This window comes from Numenius arquata, chromosome 6 (genome assembly GCF_964106895.1).
Source record: "Numenius arquata chromosome 6, bNumArq3.hap1.1, whole genome shotgun sequence".
NCBI classification, from domain to species: domain Eukaryota; kingdom Metazoa; phylum Chordata; class Aves; order Charadriiformes; family Scolopacidae; genus Numenius; species Numenius arquata.
Window position 1 is genome coordinate 57,593,421 of NC_133581.1, and position 15,878 is coordinate 57,609,298.

At 53.8% G+C, this 15,878-nt stretch overlaps 1 protein-coding gene across 1 annotated transcript in view; it reads right to left on the reverse strand.

Moving 5' to 3' along the window:
* The window catches only part of LTBP2 (latent transforming growth factor beta binding protein 2), a 73,594-nt gene that overhangs the window by 24,431 nt on the left and 33,285 nt on the right, over positions 1–15,878 (reverse strand). Inside the window, exons 4-9 of the mRNA XM_074149747.1 lie at positions 15,677–15,858; positions 14,199–14,369; positions 12,381–12,581; positions 11,742–12,010; positions 10,059–10,161; positions 1,152–1,226 (exon numbers count right to left, since the gene is read on the reverse strand). Of these exons, the coding sequence (XP_074005848.1) occupies positions 1,152–1,226; positions 10,059–10,161; positions 11,742–12,010; positions 12,381–12,581; positions 14,199–14,369; positions 15,677–15,858 (1,001 nt within the window). The remainder of the gene's footprint in view (positions 1–1,151; positions 1,227–10,058; positions 10,162–11,741; positions 12,011–12,380; positions 12,582–14,198; positions 14,370–15,676; positions 15,859–15,878) is intronic.

Genomic DNA, 15,878 nt, shown 5'->3' on the forward strand with positions numbered 1-15,878 from the left:
CAGAACAGTACTTCTCCAGCCCAGCTTACAAAGGAGCACACAGAGGTACAGATCTCTGGTTCATGGTTCATGTGCAAAAACATCTTCCTTGGCAGCTCCACATTGCCATCTCCCTCTGCTCCTCAGAGCGCTGAGCCTCTCCCTGCTCCAGAGGAGACACAAATCCAGAGCAGGCGTCGCCGGTCCCTACTCACTGACATGAGTCCCTCAGCTGTTCTGCTCCTCCATCTCCAATGTCTTGGGGTAGCTCCCCACACCCGCAGCGCTGTCTGTGGCTGCATAAGGGATGAGATCCGAGCACCAAGGAGAAGAGAATCTGTTGCCTTGTTGAAAGTTCTCCCCGAGGACAATATGGGGAGGTTGAATCATTAATTAAGTAAGCATGGTGGAAAGTCCCAGCTAAAAGAGATGAGTCATTGGATTGACAGCCCTGGCAATCCAAGTTTGCATGGCCGGGGCCCAGGCTCCCTGCTGCATCTTTGAGATGACACCTCTCCGCTTATCGTGAATCACGAGAAGGGAAACATAAAATTCCACTTCAGTCACAGCACGGAAAAACACAAGCCCTGTGGGCCAAGAGATGCCAAATAAATATGAATCAGAGGGAAATGCAGAAAGATGGTGCCTTCCTCATACAGAGCTGAGGGACCACAGGAGTGAGAACCGGATAGACCCCAGCAGTGTGGGGCAGGCAGGGCAGCCTGGCAGCACAGGCAGACCACGTGCTCGGAACAGAAGGACTCACTTTTATGGCACTCTCCCACTTGAAAATGAACAAAGGAGCAAGACAACAACCTTCCCAACAGGGAACAGAATTTCTGATGCTTCAGACGATGGGAGAAGCGTTTCTACATCCACATGTAGCAGAGCAGCAGTCCTTACTGCTGTCCCATGGGCAGCAGGACTTAGGAGGTGAGTTTTCTTGTGCTGGCCCGACTATGCACTGACTATGCTTATCAGCTCAGTCATGTAGTCCAGTGTTACCTGTTTTTTTTCATGCTTGATGAAAGCACAGGGATTTTTATTAGTCACGTTCTTTGTAGATCTGTATCAGGGAGTTAGATAACTGTATTTTACTTGTGTAGATAATTACAGTTTTGACAATGGATGTGGGAAGGAGAGAGAGAGAGAGATGAAAGCAGCATCCTTACCTTGGCAGTGGCTCCGGTTCAGCCTCTTATATCCTTGGGGACACTCCACCTGCCCATTCTCGATCACAGGGTGTGCTGGAAAGAAAGCAAACAGCGTGAGATGTCAGTAGTAGAGCCAGCCACCAGCATCCCACCTTCTTTCTGCCCTCCTTGCAGAGGAGAAAGGGTCTCTAGGTCTGCCTTGGATGGGCCTCTGATGAGAGGGAAAGGTGGGAGCAGCCACATTTCCCAAGCGGTGTCTTCTGCTGCTTGGCAGGTGCCAAAATAGTGACCCAGAGGTGCTGCCTGTGCTTCATATCTATCACTGTGTCACCTTGGCTCCTCCCAGACCAGCTTGGACAGCCAGGTGGCACGTGACAAGGGGGATCAGAGTGAAAGGAATGACAGAGGTCCTTGACAAGATGCTGAAATAACAGCCCAGGTCCTGTTTATTACATTTTCCGCCTTTTTTACTGCATGTGATTTCCTGCCCTGATCGCTCTCATCGAAGAAAATTTCAAATTGCTGCTTAAAATAGTTTTGTGAGTTTCAAAATGGCCTATAGCCTGCACAATTAGATCTCTCCAAATTATTTAAAGGCAAGTAAAATGTGGCCCACAAATTCCAAGGAGGTCAAATTTAGGCAGCATATTTTGGAGCAAGGGAAAGGGAATCCAGGAGGTGATGGGTTGGGAAATGAGTAAGCACGGGGTGGGGTAGGAAGAAGGGTGCTTTGTCTAAGAATGGGATTTTCCCAGGGTGGGGTTTCTTTTTAATTTTCTGGACTGTATGCTTGGAAACAAGAAGTGTGTGTGCAACAGCTAAGTGACTGTTCAGCTGTATTCCCACCACTCGAATTCCTCCTGCCTGGCATCAGTAGCTCACGCCCTGGTGTCGTACATGGAAAGCCCTCCATGGCAATAGCCAAATCGAAGAGCTGGCAGATTCTTAATGCATTGCAGCTTTCAAGAACCAAGGACAAATTGAGACCATTCTTGTGGCAGGAGAGATGGTCAGAAAGAGCCTGCAGAGGTTAAGAACACAAACAATGCACAGGAGGGCAGAGAACAGGTGTGTCCACAACTCTTTGTCCTTAACACTTTGACCCTAAAATGCAGTTTAAAGCCATTCTAGGACACTTCCTGAAACGCAAAAGTTAGGGACCAGCCTCCTAGGATGAAGTTGCTTGGGAAATAAAACAAGGGAGAACAACAAGCCATTCACCAGCCTGTACCAGGAAGGAGAATAGAAAGCCTGGTTTTCCCAGGTATCTTAAATGAAGCTACAAGGTTTTCCGGGTGCAGAGAGATCCTCAGCAGCTGGATGAATGACTAAGATGAAAAATCTATTCACCTCCTTCAACAGTTCAGTCATGAATTGTAAGCAGGAGGTGCTTACAAATATCTGGATGTTAGGGGCGAGGGGGTTGCTGGTGATACTGGGAATCGCTGGGTACATTTCCAACCTTCTGGGAAGGGAAAAACAACCTCTGGCTCACAGGCTCCAGGCTCAGCGCCCCAGTGGGATTCCAGGTCCTCCCACACCGCAGCCTGTGGGCTCAGGGCTGCTGACAGGCATTAACTGTGCTTGGAAGCATCTGTCAGCCTCAGCACGATGTGATAACAGATGCTCAAACGAAGCAGCATCGTTATGTGTGAGCCCTTCGACGGGGAGCCAAGCACGCTGGAGATCAAACAGCGATGACATGTGTCGGAGCCCTGCTCCCTCTCTGAAAAGCCTTTGCAGAGAAACAGATCCTGCAGCATCCCTCTGCCAGATGCTGCTGGGGAGAGGGCAAGGCAGAAAACACCAGTGGTAGGGGGGTGAGCATGCAGGTCTCGTGCCACCTCAGCACTCGCACGACTCCAGGCTGCAGAAACCTGCAGTTCGTTACTGCAGCAAATCACTCGTGAGGCTGCGAACAAATGTCTTAATTTTGCAAAGAAACTCGCATTCGCTGGAAAGAATAGCTGTAATGTAATGTGAGCAGATCTCTCTGTACCAAGGGGAACCAAGACAGTTTCTGAAGTACTGGATGGAGGCTGCTCTCTTTCTGCCAGGACCTGGCCGCAAGGGAAGACAGCGTGTGGCTGCAGGAGGATGTAAGCTATTAACTCTCAGCTTTGTACTTGGTTACTCAAGGAGCGGACCATTTCCTTCCACAAGTTCTGATGTTGCCGAACTACAGCACAGACAGCCAAAAACCCTTGAAAAAACAGCTTAGGACACCTGAGTTTCCTGCAAAGGGGATCAGCATCCACCCCTCTCTGATGCATCTGGTAGGACTGGGAGGCCATTCCTCTCAACCCCAGCAAAGGGCAATGCCTGGGAAAAAGCCAATTGGATGATCAGAAAGGGCAGAAATCTGTCAGCACCCACAGCCAGAGCGGTCCCGGCCTCCTGCGTCTGTCTGTCTGTCTACACTCTCTCCAGGAAGGGATGCTCCTGGAGCCTGAGGCTGGGAACAGAGCAGCTGAGCTGCATCTGTCAGGCAGAGGGATTTCAGGCTTGCTGAGGGTGTGATTTTGGAGCCTCCTCTCCCAGGCACTTCAGCCCCATGGGTGCTGCACTGAAGTGATGTGCTCACCAGGTACCTGCACACCAGGATCCCCCCTCGGCTCTCCTCATCGCTCCCTCCAGCTCTGCTTCATCCCTCACTGCTCCCTCAAGCTCTGCAGGCACTGGGCATCCTCGGTGGTACTGGACTCTCACAGGGGAGCATGTGTGCAATAAGCTCACAGATCCAGAAAGGAGGAGGTGAGCACAAAGCAGCCATAGCCCAGGACCCCCAACCAGCACCTTTGTCCTCATCTAGAACAATACTTGAGCACAGCGGAATGAGAAGGGAAATGAATGCACAGAAATCAGGCAGAGGGGTTTTGCAGCCCAGCAGGATGATCTTTAAGCAGCCAGGCACTCTTCAGAAGTTGTCCATCACTTCCCAGGAGAAGACGCTTTACCCAAGGCCCCTGGCTCCCCAAACACTGTCTGAAGACAAGATAAAGAAGCTCAGGCTGACGGTGAAGTGGAAAGAAACCACTTCTAGTGGTGGTAGCCGCAAGGGTCTGAGCGAGGCAAGGTTTGTAGGGTGAGATAATACATTGCCTGAGGCCAGCCAATATCACTTGGTTAAAAGGGGAAGAGGCAAGCCTGCGGTCAGATGAGAAGTGACGAAATGCTTGGCTGCTGAAAGCTAGCCCATTTCTTTCAACTCGTTCCATTTATCACACAAAATGCACTATCTCTCTGAGAAACCTTGCCTTGATGAACTCCTGTGCCACTTTCAGGACTCACAGACATTTCTGGAGACCCTGGACCAGCTCCACAGAAGAACCCCAGCTCCAGCTGGACCCTGAGTATCTCCCCGTGCCCCCAATGGGCACAGAGTCATGAGGGTGGCTGTGGTGCCTCTGCTTGCTCTGGGTTTTCCAGCATGTGGGAGATGAAAGGAGCCAGAGTGCTTCATCTTGTGGCATCTGGAGTGGTGGAGGTGGTGGACACTTGGTCTAGTGTGAAGCAGAGAAGATCAGCCTCCACTGCAGAGAGGACTTCAGCTGCTGAACTCTCTGGCAGAAGAGCAGAGGAGCTCTGACCCCACAGTAGCCTCCAGAGAGAAAACGTACTGAAGATGCCAGATCAAGAAGTAGGCAGGGCTGTGGCTGTGGGGATAAGCTGAGTTTCCAGGCAGAATGGACAAGAGGGAAAGGACACGAATCCTTCAGTCCAGATATGTCATGACCACTCTCCTCTCCTCCAGGTAGCCTGTGGTAGGCAGGCTCCCTCAAGACTTTCTCCAACACCCCAACAAAGGCAGGGGTGAGGAGGGCATGCACCAGTGCTTATGTGCAGTACAAAACTAAGCCCTCTGCTCTACTCATGGTCAATAAAGATCTTCAAGGTGAAAAAGATGCTTGAAGGAAAAAAAGACTCTGGTAATTACGGTTGGCTTTTGGGGTCATTTCAACAGCGAGAACCTCATTCTGCTCCCACAGAGACTTCCAGCTGGGACAAGATACCTCTGTATCTAAAAAACCCCACTTCTGCGACACTGTGCTGCTGTGTGCTGAGACCACGATGCTGCACATGAATGATGGGCAAAACAAGCACGCTGTAGAACAAGACAGCCATGAAAATGCTGCCCTTCCCCAGGTGTTTGCTCTCTGTGGTACTGCCACAATCCTGCAGAGGTTTCAGCTTCTTTCCCAGCCTCCAGCCCTTCTTTACCATCTCAGCCAGACTCCCTGTGGCACATGGTGTAGCAGTGGCAGAACCAGCCCCCTCCGTAGCCTCCTTCCCATATTTTCAGGGTTTTTTTTCCCCTGTATCCTCCCTGATCTGATCACAACAAGAGCAGACCAGGGGGTTGATTTTCAGGGGGCTTCCTGTGGCTGTTTCAATGCCTGCAGGCACAGGGCAGGGGAGCGTGCAGCTTGCAGAGCCGCTCGGTGTTTCTGATGACGACGGCTCCATGGGTGAGCTGCCACCCCTCTCACGGTGGGAGGTCTGTTTGGGGAGCGCTGCGGACGCCAAACCAGACATTACAAGATCCAACTTTCCAGTGAAATTCAGACTTTTCTCTGGGACAAAAAACTTGAAAAAACACGGGGAGTGGGAATAAAAACAAAACAATAGCCTTCAAAGACTCATTTCTTAATGCAGTTAAAACCCATAGGCAGGAGGAGAGAAAGCAGCCCAGGAAGATCTGCAGTGAGCACAACCGGTGCTGACTTCAGCCTGAAATAGGGGACAGTGGGCAGTGGAAAAACCAGGACCTGGAAGACACAGGTTTACTGCTGCAGCCAGAAAGTCCCCCGAGCCCCTGCAGAAAGTTGCTGTGCAGTAGAAGAGGGGGTGTCCATCACCAATATGGCCTTTTCCTGGAGCACTGCTGGTCGCAGAGCTGTGTGGTCTCAGGGACAGGGAGGAGGTGGAAGAGGAGGGCTGTGAACCCCTCTGGGCAGATTGCCTTGCCTTGTCTTCAGAAAAAACTCTCCACTACCAGTTTCCTTTATCCCCACGTGTCACAGGAGGGCCAAGGCTTCAGGGAAACCAATGTCCGAATCCACACCCTCCGTGGGGTCTGTGTCGACCTGCAGCTTGGGTCTTGTTGGTTTTTGTTTCCACAGACCTTGTTCCAGCGTGTTTTTCTCCACAGACCACTGTATACCCCAAAACAGTATATAGTCCGGCAGGTAAGTGGGAGTAGCTCTGCCCAGCAGTGTGCCCCCTACTGGCCCCACAGCCTGAGCTTGCCACGGGACAGGACATTTCCTCAATGCAGTTTCCTCACCAGCACTGCTCAAATACCCCACTGGTCCTTGGGCTTCCTCCCAGACACATCCAAATGTCTCTACATCAGCTGCTTCTCAGTCTCCAATTCCCTTTTCCCTTTATCAGGGAAACGTCTCAGTTTAACCTTCCAGGTCCCATATCCTCCTACCTCTCTGTTCTAGCTTTTCAGTGTGTGCTCCAGCACCTCCTCCGAGTACTAAAGACCCAGGAGGGTCATTGGATGTCTCCCTCTGATTTATCCTATCTTGCAGCGCAGCACATTTCATCCAGCCATTTCCAGCTGGATGACAGCATGCAGGTATCCTGTCACTCTCCAGGGCCCTGTCTCTGGCTCATCTCTTTCTTTCACAGGTTGGGTGACAGCCTTTGCCCCAACAACTCACAGAGCAAGATCTCAGCTCTCCCTTTTCTCCCAGGGCTCTCTCTGACATATCCTGGGGATCCCATCTTTAGCTCTCACTGACATGAGCAACAGCAAACTCCCAGTGACTGTAGCCTGCTTGAATACCCATTACATTGCCAACTTCTCTGAAGGGGTCTGACAATATACACCCTCCCAGCAGCAGACCAGACGGCCAAAAGCCGGAGCAGAGACTAAGGAAACCTCTGAGACTAATGTAACACCCACTACAGAGAGTCCTGGCCAGGTCAACCCCACCTCTACCTTAATTCTGAACTCAGCTTTCAACATAGACTCCTTTGGATGCAGACAAAGCATTCAAGTGTCTTGGCTTTTCTGATACTGGGCAAAACATAAAAAATAGCGGGGATTGGTCATGGCAGGTTCACTCGGACAGACGCCTGCCTCCGATTCTTCTTCTCTGATGTCTTTCCGCACACAAACATGTACCAAACATGAAAGCTGCAGTCGACGGAGACATCCGGACATATCCAGACTCTACTAACAATCAGTGTCTCGGGCAGACAGTCAATCCAAACAAGTTCTCCATTTGTCTAGCCCTTGCCTGGCTGCACTTCTGTACATTTGTAAGTGTTTACACTGAACTAGCTTCTGCCATTTCTGTCTCTGGTTGCTGGAATTAAATTCCCAGTGCTGTCAAGTCTGCTCTGGTACACGCCTCCCCAGGACACGCGAGCATAAAGAGAAGTTCTCTCTGAAGACCACAGTGCCAAGAAGAAAGCTGGAAACATCCACTGGACATGTTATCTCTGTGCACGAGACAGCAGGTCACTGAACTACAGCCCAGTGACTTTGAGTGAGCACAACACAAACCAGCATGATCAGGAGACGGAAGGGATATGAACGTGGGATGTGGTGTACAGACAGGAACGACGTGGAGCGATGCCTTCACACTGGACCAGGCATGGACCTGGGAGCCCTGGCAGAGGAGGCACGGGGCAATGAGAGGTCACAGCGCTCGGTGGCTCCATTAGAGCAGTAAGACTACAGAGGAAGGACTGTTTCCCTGTCTCCAATCTGGGGTGAGATCTCTTGTCTGTGAAGACAGCATCACATAGAAAAGCATACCAGCGCCTGGGCTCCTCAGTTCACAACAGCTGGGCTCTCTTAGGCTGCCTCCATCGAGTGTCTGCCTTACAGCTCCCTTCACTTGCGGTGTGGTCTCCTGCATGTGGGGCTGGTTACGAAGCAGTCAACCAGAGGTAGCCAAAGGAGGAAGATACTTGCACACAATTAAAGAGGATGAAAACGGGCCCTTCGACTAGCCTGAACTCCTGCCAAAATCAACAAGAGCCATTTGGTCTCCAAGGGGGAACTTTTATCACCCAAAGCCAGAGGGACTGAGAATGGGATTTTCTTGCGGCACAGGAAGACGGAAGACCCACGGGGATACACTTTTCATATCCCCATGGAATTACTCTGAAAAAAAGCCAGACAAGCACCTGTCTGCTCAAAGAAGACCAGCAGCAACAACCTCCCTTGAGTTTCAGCTGCTGCTGGGAGACAGGGCACGTGCTGGGCTGTGGAAGTGGGACCTGCTGGCAGCTAGGAGGCATTTCTTAAGTGCATTTGCTTTACTGGCTGGCTGACTGCAAGGAGCACACGGGCGTATTTCATGCCTTTTTTCATGTCTCAGAAGCCTGTGATTAGAGACACATTTTGAAGCCTGAAGACCTAAGTCCAGCAGAGCAATCATTGCTGCAGCTCTGGCCACTGAGTGATATCTAGCATCCTGGCATGGAGAACAGAAAGGAGGTGCAAAGATTTTGCAGCCATCTGCAGCCTAACTGAAGTGTTAATTGGCTCCCCTGCTTCCTGATGGGGAGGATCACAGAGAAAGAGGGCGAGTAACAGGGAGACTGCTGTGAGACGGGGAAGAGAAAGCCATGACTGGGGATGCAAAAGCTGAGGAGGAAGAAGAGGGGGCTGAGGCGAATGTGAGACATTTTCTTGTTTGTGCGGAACCTGGAGACCCTGTGATCATTCACATACCACGTGTGCCCAAGGCTCCCTTGGGGCTGGCACAGGGATGAGGGCAGGCAAGCAGCAGCATGGCCCAGGGCCACAGCAGAGCCGTGCAGAGTGGGAAGATGACAGCAATCAAAGCTCCTCAGATCTGCGCTGGGTTCCAGGATGCTGACAACCTCGTCTGTGATTGCGAGGAATTTGGCTCCAGCCGGCCCTAGCCCTGGCTGAGGAGGAACTGAATCAAGGGAGGACGACGAGACACAAACAGCTCTTGGGAGAATGCATGTGAACGAGCGGGACAGCCTCTGGGCAGAGCTAGGAGGCATCAACACCACATTTGCTTGCACAAAAACCCGCCGTCCTGGACACCTCTGCTGTCCTCAGGGGTCAAAGGCTCCTGGACCGTGGGGTCTGTTTACTTTAGTCCTTCGATCCAGTGAAAGCATGCGAACGAGCAGCCAGGCTGTGATGAAAGGTGGGCAGGGGAGAGGTGAGCAGCTCCCTGCCCATGTTTCACTGGACATGTGCACCTTGCCCTGCCGTGGACCTGGTCAGCTCTGGCTGCCCTCCAGCCAGAAGTCCTTCAGCGCAGCCTCTCCACCACAGCATGGGAGGGGGGCTGCAGCACAAGGGGCCGTACCCGCCATGGAGCACCCCAAGCGAAGCAGACGAGGAATCCCCGTCTACAGCTGGATCAGCCCGTCCGGCCCCCAAGCACAGCAGAAACAGGGCTGGACGCCCGTGCCCTTGGAATGGACCCCGGGTGCGCTCCTGCCAATTGTTTGATGTAGTGTTATTTCCAGAGCCCCTGCCAAGCCCGTGTCGGCCCCAGAGCAAGCCCGTAACTCTATAGGGCCGAGTCTGCAGCCTCCTCCACCGATCTAGGACTGCACCTCCTAAAACCACGGCTGCTCTTTTCCTGTTTCTCCCTCTGAGCAGGGCTGGCATGGCGGGAACCACCCACTGCACCAGGGCTTTGCAGGGATGGTTTGGGGAGAAAGTGCAGAGCCTGGGGCCAGCCCCCAAACCAGAGCACTCCTCAGGACAGCAGCAGAGCAGGCATGGCCCCATGTGCCGCCCTGGACACACTGCCTGTCCCAGGGGCCTTGGGCAAAGGAGAGCCACATGGTGGGGGACCCGTGGCTCTGCTCCATGCCTCCTCGGCTGTGTGAGGCAGCCCGACCATTTTTGCTTGCTGAGGGAGCCATACCTCACGTTGCGCCATCCCCGCCGGTGGCAGCACTCACCTGGCCGGGGGGGACAGGCCAGGCAGCGGTCCACCCCCCAGAAGAGCCCCACGCTGCCGCAGCAGTCCTCCAGCTTGGTCAGCCCTGGCAGGGGGTTGGTGCACTGCGGAGAGAGGACCAGAGGATCAGGCTTCTGCAGGATGGGGAGGGGACACGCGCCCATCTTCCCTGGCTGCCTGGCACGGTGGCGGCAGAGGTGGCACAGGGGACAATGGTATGGGACCAGAGGGTTGCATGGCCCTCCTGGCACAGCTCCTCACTGGGGCACAGCGGGACCAGGGATGCGGTTAAAGACAGTAAACGGTTGGGCAGACAGAAAAACATGAGACTCCCTCGACTGCACCCCTCGGAGGGGAAGGGGACATCAAATGGAGCAGGAGATGAACCAGAGATGATATCACCAGGCAAAGCCCTCAGATCAGCCCTGTGCCTGGCTGATTAGCCAGCAAAATGGGTGCACCACTCCAGCCCGGCGGGGAGCTTGCGGTCAGGCACTTTCCTCTGCTTAATGAGTCTCTCTTTCCCACCCCACTCACCCCCCCTCCAGCAAGGCCCTCTGGATTACAGGCTTCCCCATTAGAGCGGAGCCGCCATGGCCCACAGGCCAGAGCTGGCCCTTCTCCAGGCGTGTGTGGCCGCCTGCCCAGCGCTCGCATACCGATCGGCTCGGCTGCGGCAGAGCGGGGAGAGGCGAGAGCTCCCTGCCGGGCTCCTCGCCCTCTCCCAGGCATGGCATCACCCCGGCTGGGTGAGGTGCGAGCACAGCAGGGGTATCCCCCGCCGGACCCCTTGTCTCCCCCAGAGCATCTCCCACAGCCTCTCTGGGTGTCCACGAGCATCTCCATGCATCATCATTTGCTCCCAGGCGCAGAGAGCTGCCGTCTCTCCACAGAGGAGTGGGGCTTTTCCAGCCCTAGGGTTTGATCTCATTTATTTTTGTGCTAGGGAATGGCTGAGAGCGTATTCCAGTAGGATGGGAGGGACTGAACCAGGAGCAGCCCCCCAGAAAGGGCTGGGGAGCTGCGGGGAGGGGGCTGATCCCCAGGCTACCCAGCCAGGGGTCTCGCTGAGCGTGAGCTGCTCCGGGGGAGCTCACAGGTGTTCCTGTGGGTGCCAAAAGCCTTCGATGCTTTTCCAGTGACGCAAGAGAAACATATGGGGAAAGACAAAATAAGAAATTACGATGACTGCGGGACAGGGGTGAGAAAGCCCCTCACGTGCGTTTGCTTCCCAAGGCTCGACTGAGCTGCCCGGGAAGGCGTCGTTCCATGGAAATCAGACTTTCATTTATCGTCTGAGAGGGAAAGGAATTTTCCTATGTTTTATACGTTTCCTACAATAATCGCAGAGCGTGGCTGTAAATGTTGCTATAAATAGGGCACCCTTTTTTAACAAGACTGTGTGTGAAAGCCATCAAGTCTGGGCTGTGCTGCCCCAGGGCACAGCCTGGTCAGAGCAAGGCAGTGAGGTCTCCCTGTTGGGCCAAAACAAGGCATTTTCTTCCCAAGAACTAACACATTGCTGCCCATGCCCACGGCATCTGGGTGATGCCCATGCTGACGCTGAAGAGCTTCATGCAATGAAAGGCCGCCCTCTCTGCCTCATAAGCCAACGCACCCGTACCCCAGAACAACAAACGCATCTCCACACACATGCTCCGACGCTTGATGGGTGACCCCTTACCTGCCCATGGAGAGCCTCCCGAAAGCACCTCCCCAGCAGCCCCGGGGCTCGCTGCTGCTGCTGGCCGCTCTCTGTGGCGATGCTGTTGCCGTTCCCGTGTGAGTAGGTGTACCAGGGCACGGCAGCCAGCTGAGGCACCAGGACCGCCTCCACGCTGTTCTCCTCCGATACCTCTGTGTCACCCCGCACCCTGGCCACCTGGTGAATCTGCACGGTGGCTTCTGGAGGGTGGTTGATGTGGACGTTCACCAGGGAAGGGTTTAGGGAAGCTGGAAGATGAGTTTATACCACAGTTGTGACAAACTGGCAATAATTTGACACCCAAAGAGCATCTTGTCATCAAAGTCACAAGGGAGGAGAGGTAGACTGAGCCCACCGGGAAATCTAGAGGAAGATTCCATCTAAGAGAAAATACTTCTCTGTCCCAAAAACAGGACAAATGTACCAAAAACTTTCCCCAGCAACCTGAGCCCTTCAGAAACTAAGGGAACCACTTTTCTAACAACCTGGCCTAAAAAGGCAAGCATAAGGAAGTAGTGTCCTCCTCGGGCCTGTTAATAAAGATCTGAGGAGCACCCTAGTAGGAGGACTCAGAAGTATGAGGGAAATGAGGGGTCTGGAGCCCCCGGCCACACTCACCCAGCTGGTTGGACAAGGGCAGGGTGTAGGTGGACTGCTTCATGGAGCTACCAGCCGGGGTCTTTGGGGTTCTCCCTCCTTGCTTCTTTTCCAGAGAGGGAGCTGGCAGATGGCAAAACTTCCCTGTGGAGTTGGAGGGGCACCAGCACTCATCTCGGCCCACGCAGCGCCCTCCATTCAGGCAGGGGATCTGGCAGAAGTCTGCAAGGCAAAGAGAGGTCTGCTTAGCAGAGAAACTGAGCCACTGCCTCCAGCCAAGGGGTGTCTGGGGGAGGCCAGGCAGCTGGATCTGGGCCAGCACTAGCCCCCAAGGAGCAAACCCAGCACCGGGCTGGAGTCGGCACTTGCAGCCTAGAGGCAGCCCAGGGTCCCTGCTGTGCATCACCATCCAGCAGGCAGCAGGTGGAGAAGCTGGGATCCTCCCCGAGCTCTGCTTGGGGTCGGAGTTATGGATGAAGATGATAAGCCCTTCCTTGGGCTCTGGGGCCATGGCCAACCTGGGGCACCCATGCCCTGTGAGGCAATCTGCCAAGGCCAAGGTGGTGTTGCTGGCATGCACAACAGGATCCCTTGGAGTGGTGCAGGAGCTACGGCAGCCACATGCGGCCAAGTCAGCACAATTCCTTCTCTTCCACATCGCCCCCTCCCCACTTGGCAGGGTTTTTACTCCCAGCCCAGAAGGGAGCTCAGTGGGGAAGGGAGAGGCAGAAGGAGAGAACGGGCAGAGAGCCATGTCCTCAGAGCCTGTCTCTCGGCCAGCCCTGGCCCTGCCAGCAGCTCAAGTGGGAGAAGCTTGGAGTGGGACAAAAGAATCAGGAGCAATTCGTCTGCACAGGCTCGGAAAAAGCATCCACAGATGAAACCGAAGTCATGTCATTTCTGGCCTCATCAAGATGCTTGGAGCAACTCAGAGCATTTCTCAGTGTGAGCGACACTCAGGCAAGGCACGGGATTTCCTGACAGATCATCCTGACTCATTTTAGTGTGAGATGAGATGCTGCTGCTGCACATCCCAGGATGGCTTGTTGGGTTCATCCCAGGGGATGAGCTCCCACCCTGCTCTGCATTCATTTGCTCAACCCCAGCAGCCAGTTTTGAGGGGAGGAGACACATCTTTGGACTGGGATCTAGGCAGAAATTCCCATGAACCCTGTATCAGTTGGTGTCTACAACAGCCAGACTTTGTACTCTCTCACTGTTCAAAGAACTTGAGAGTTACAGAGGCTTTCAGAGGACGAGTCCCATCAGGTCCTGCAGGCTGCTCCCACCAACTAGCTCCAAGAGGATGTGCCCAACCCACAGCTGGGTATCACAGTGATCTGACAAGCAATCCCAACAGCTCTGAAAGGCAAGCAGAGGTTTCAGCAGCCCTGTTTATAGGAACAGCTTGCAACCTGCAGCCAGCTCTCCTGGCTGCCACGTGAGTGAAAGGAGAGAACAGGAGGAAATTAGGTGATGAAAGTCAGCCCCAAGACTGGATGCCAATGAAAGCAGTGAGCTGGCTCTGAGAAGGAGGGGGTGGCGAGGCTTGGCTGCAGGCCTGACTCAAACATACACGTCCCCCCTACCTGGGGTGGGATGGAAACAGAAGTTGCTTGCCCAGGAAAGAGAGCAATGAGGCAAGGGCTGTCTTCCTCCCCCAGAGAGAGAGATGGAGTAAGCCCCAAAGATCCCAGGAGACATCTTCCAAGGCACTGGGAGAGGCCATCTCCTCCCATCCCTATAGCAGCCCAAGCCCCCAGTCTGGAGAGGCAGAAAAGGCAGGAGGAGAGTGGGAGAGCAGGCAAGAAGATGGGCTGGGGGCCTCGGGGTGCTCACAGATGCGGAAGCCAGACTTGGGATCATGGTCATGCCCCCCTTGGCTATAGAGAGTGGTGGTGTCTCCTTTCTCGCAGCTGTTGTAGCAGCGCCCGCTCCGGCACGTCTGTTTACAGATGGTGGGTGTGAAGACAATTTTTATCTTCCTAATCTTCTCTGTCAGGTTGGCCCCTATGAAAGAAAAGGACAGTGTTAAGTGGAAACAGCATCTTCAGGCCAGGGGGCTGGTAATCTGCAGCTCAAGCTCCAAAGCATTCTCAGAGAATGGAGGGGTCTGTGTTTCTCCCCAGGGCAGTGTCTCTCCTTGTCCCTCACTTACTCCAGCCTGTTCTCTGCTCCAGCATCAGCAAGGGCTTGTCAATGCATGAAAAATGGCCAGCAACATATTCTGCCTCCCCGGTTGTAGTGGTGTAACTCCTTGTGAAGGGACACACATGCGCTAACTTGAGTATAGAGTGTTTTTCTGCTTTGAACACTATTCCTTCTCAAGCCATGTCAGTAGCCAGGAGACTGGCTGCCCTTAAACCACTGGAAGGCTTTCCACACAAATAGCGACACTGCTATCCATCAAAGAGAGCATCAGGACTTGAGAAAACCAGTGTCTCCCTGCAAGTGTCCTCTGACCTCCTATGGTTGCCTGTGGTCCCCCCGGTCCTTTACCATCCTCACATTAGATACCAGGGGGTAAATGGCACTCAGAGCTCTGGGAGCTTGTGGAAAATGGGCAACAGGCAGAACTATTGTGTAACCACAAACCAGCTGGCTTGACACCACAGCCCTCCATCCCTGCACAGCAAGACAGCTGTTTCTGTGGATGCCTCCCTTGGTGTGCTCACCCCCAACTCTCCTCATTTCAGCCCCCACTTTCAGATTACATCTTCAGTAAGGCTCACAGCCGTACTCATAAGGGCTGAGATGCCACATAGTGCCTCCTTGGGGAAGAACGGCTTCAGGGAGAGGCAAGCTGCAGAAGACAACTTGCATCTGTCCTAGCTGGGGAGATGCTGAGGCTCTGCTGCATGTCCCGGCAGCCTGACCTGATCCCTGCTCATGTCAGAAGGCACTAAGGGAACAGCCAAAGGGAAGAACTAGGTGCTGGTTGCACAATCTGACCTCAAGAGTAGCTCAGACTAAGGAGGAAGTCGGAAGACACCATTCCTACAGACTGAGGTAATCCCCCTTCAGGGCAGCAGTGCTGGGGTGATGTTCAGCACCTCTGGGAGGCATCTGTCACATTCGCCCTGGCTCCTCTCCCCTGTTTTCAGCATTTTCCTACCCTGATTTGTCCTCCTTCAGTAGGATCTCTTTCTTCACCAAGCCCAACAATGCCCATGCTGGCCTTCCCTTTCCATCCCACCCAGTGCCACAGTCCTGGGACTCCAGGGTTTGTTTCTTGGGGATCCCCAGTCACACCATTGCCCTTCCCCAGGAAACCCCAACAAGAAACCCCAAAAGAGTGACAGCCCTGGAGGCCTTACCCCTTGCTGACAAGGTATGCTCCTGGGAAACGGTGTGTGGCCCAGAGCTGCTCTGTTCATGTCCATTCCCGTTGGGGAGTGCATTAGAGGTGAGTTGGCCATTGCTGGCTGGGTAACGCCGGACAGTCCGTGACGGCCCTGTGTGCTGGGGGGAGACAGGAGAGCCAATTCTTCTCTGAGTCCTGTGGAAGAGAAAAAATGA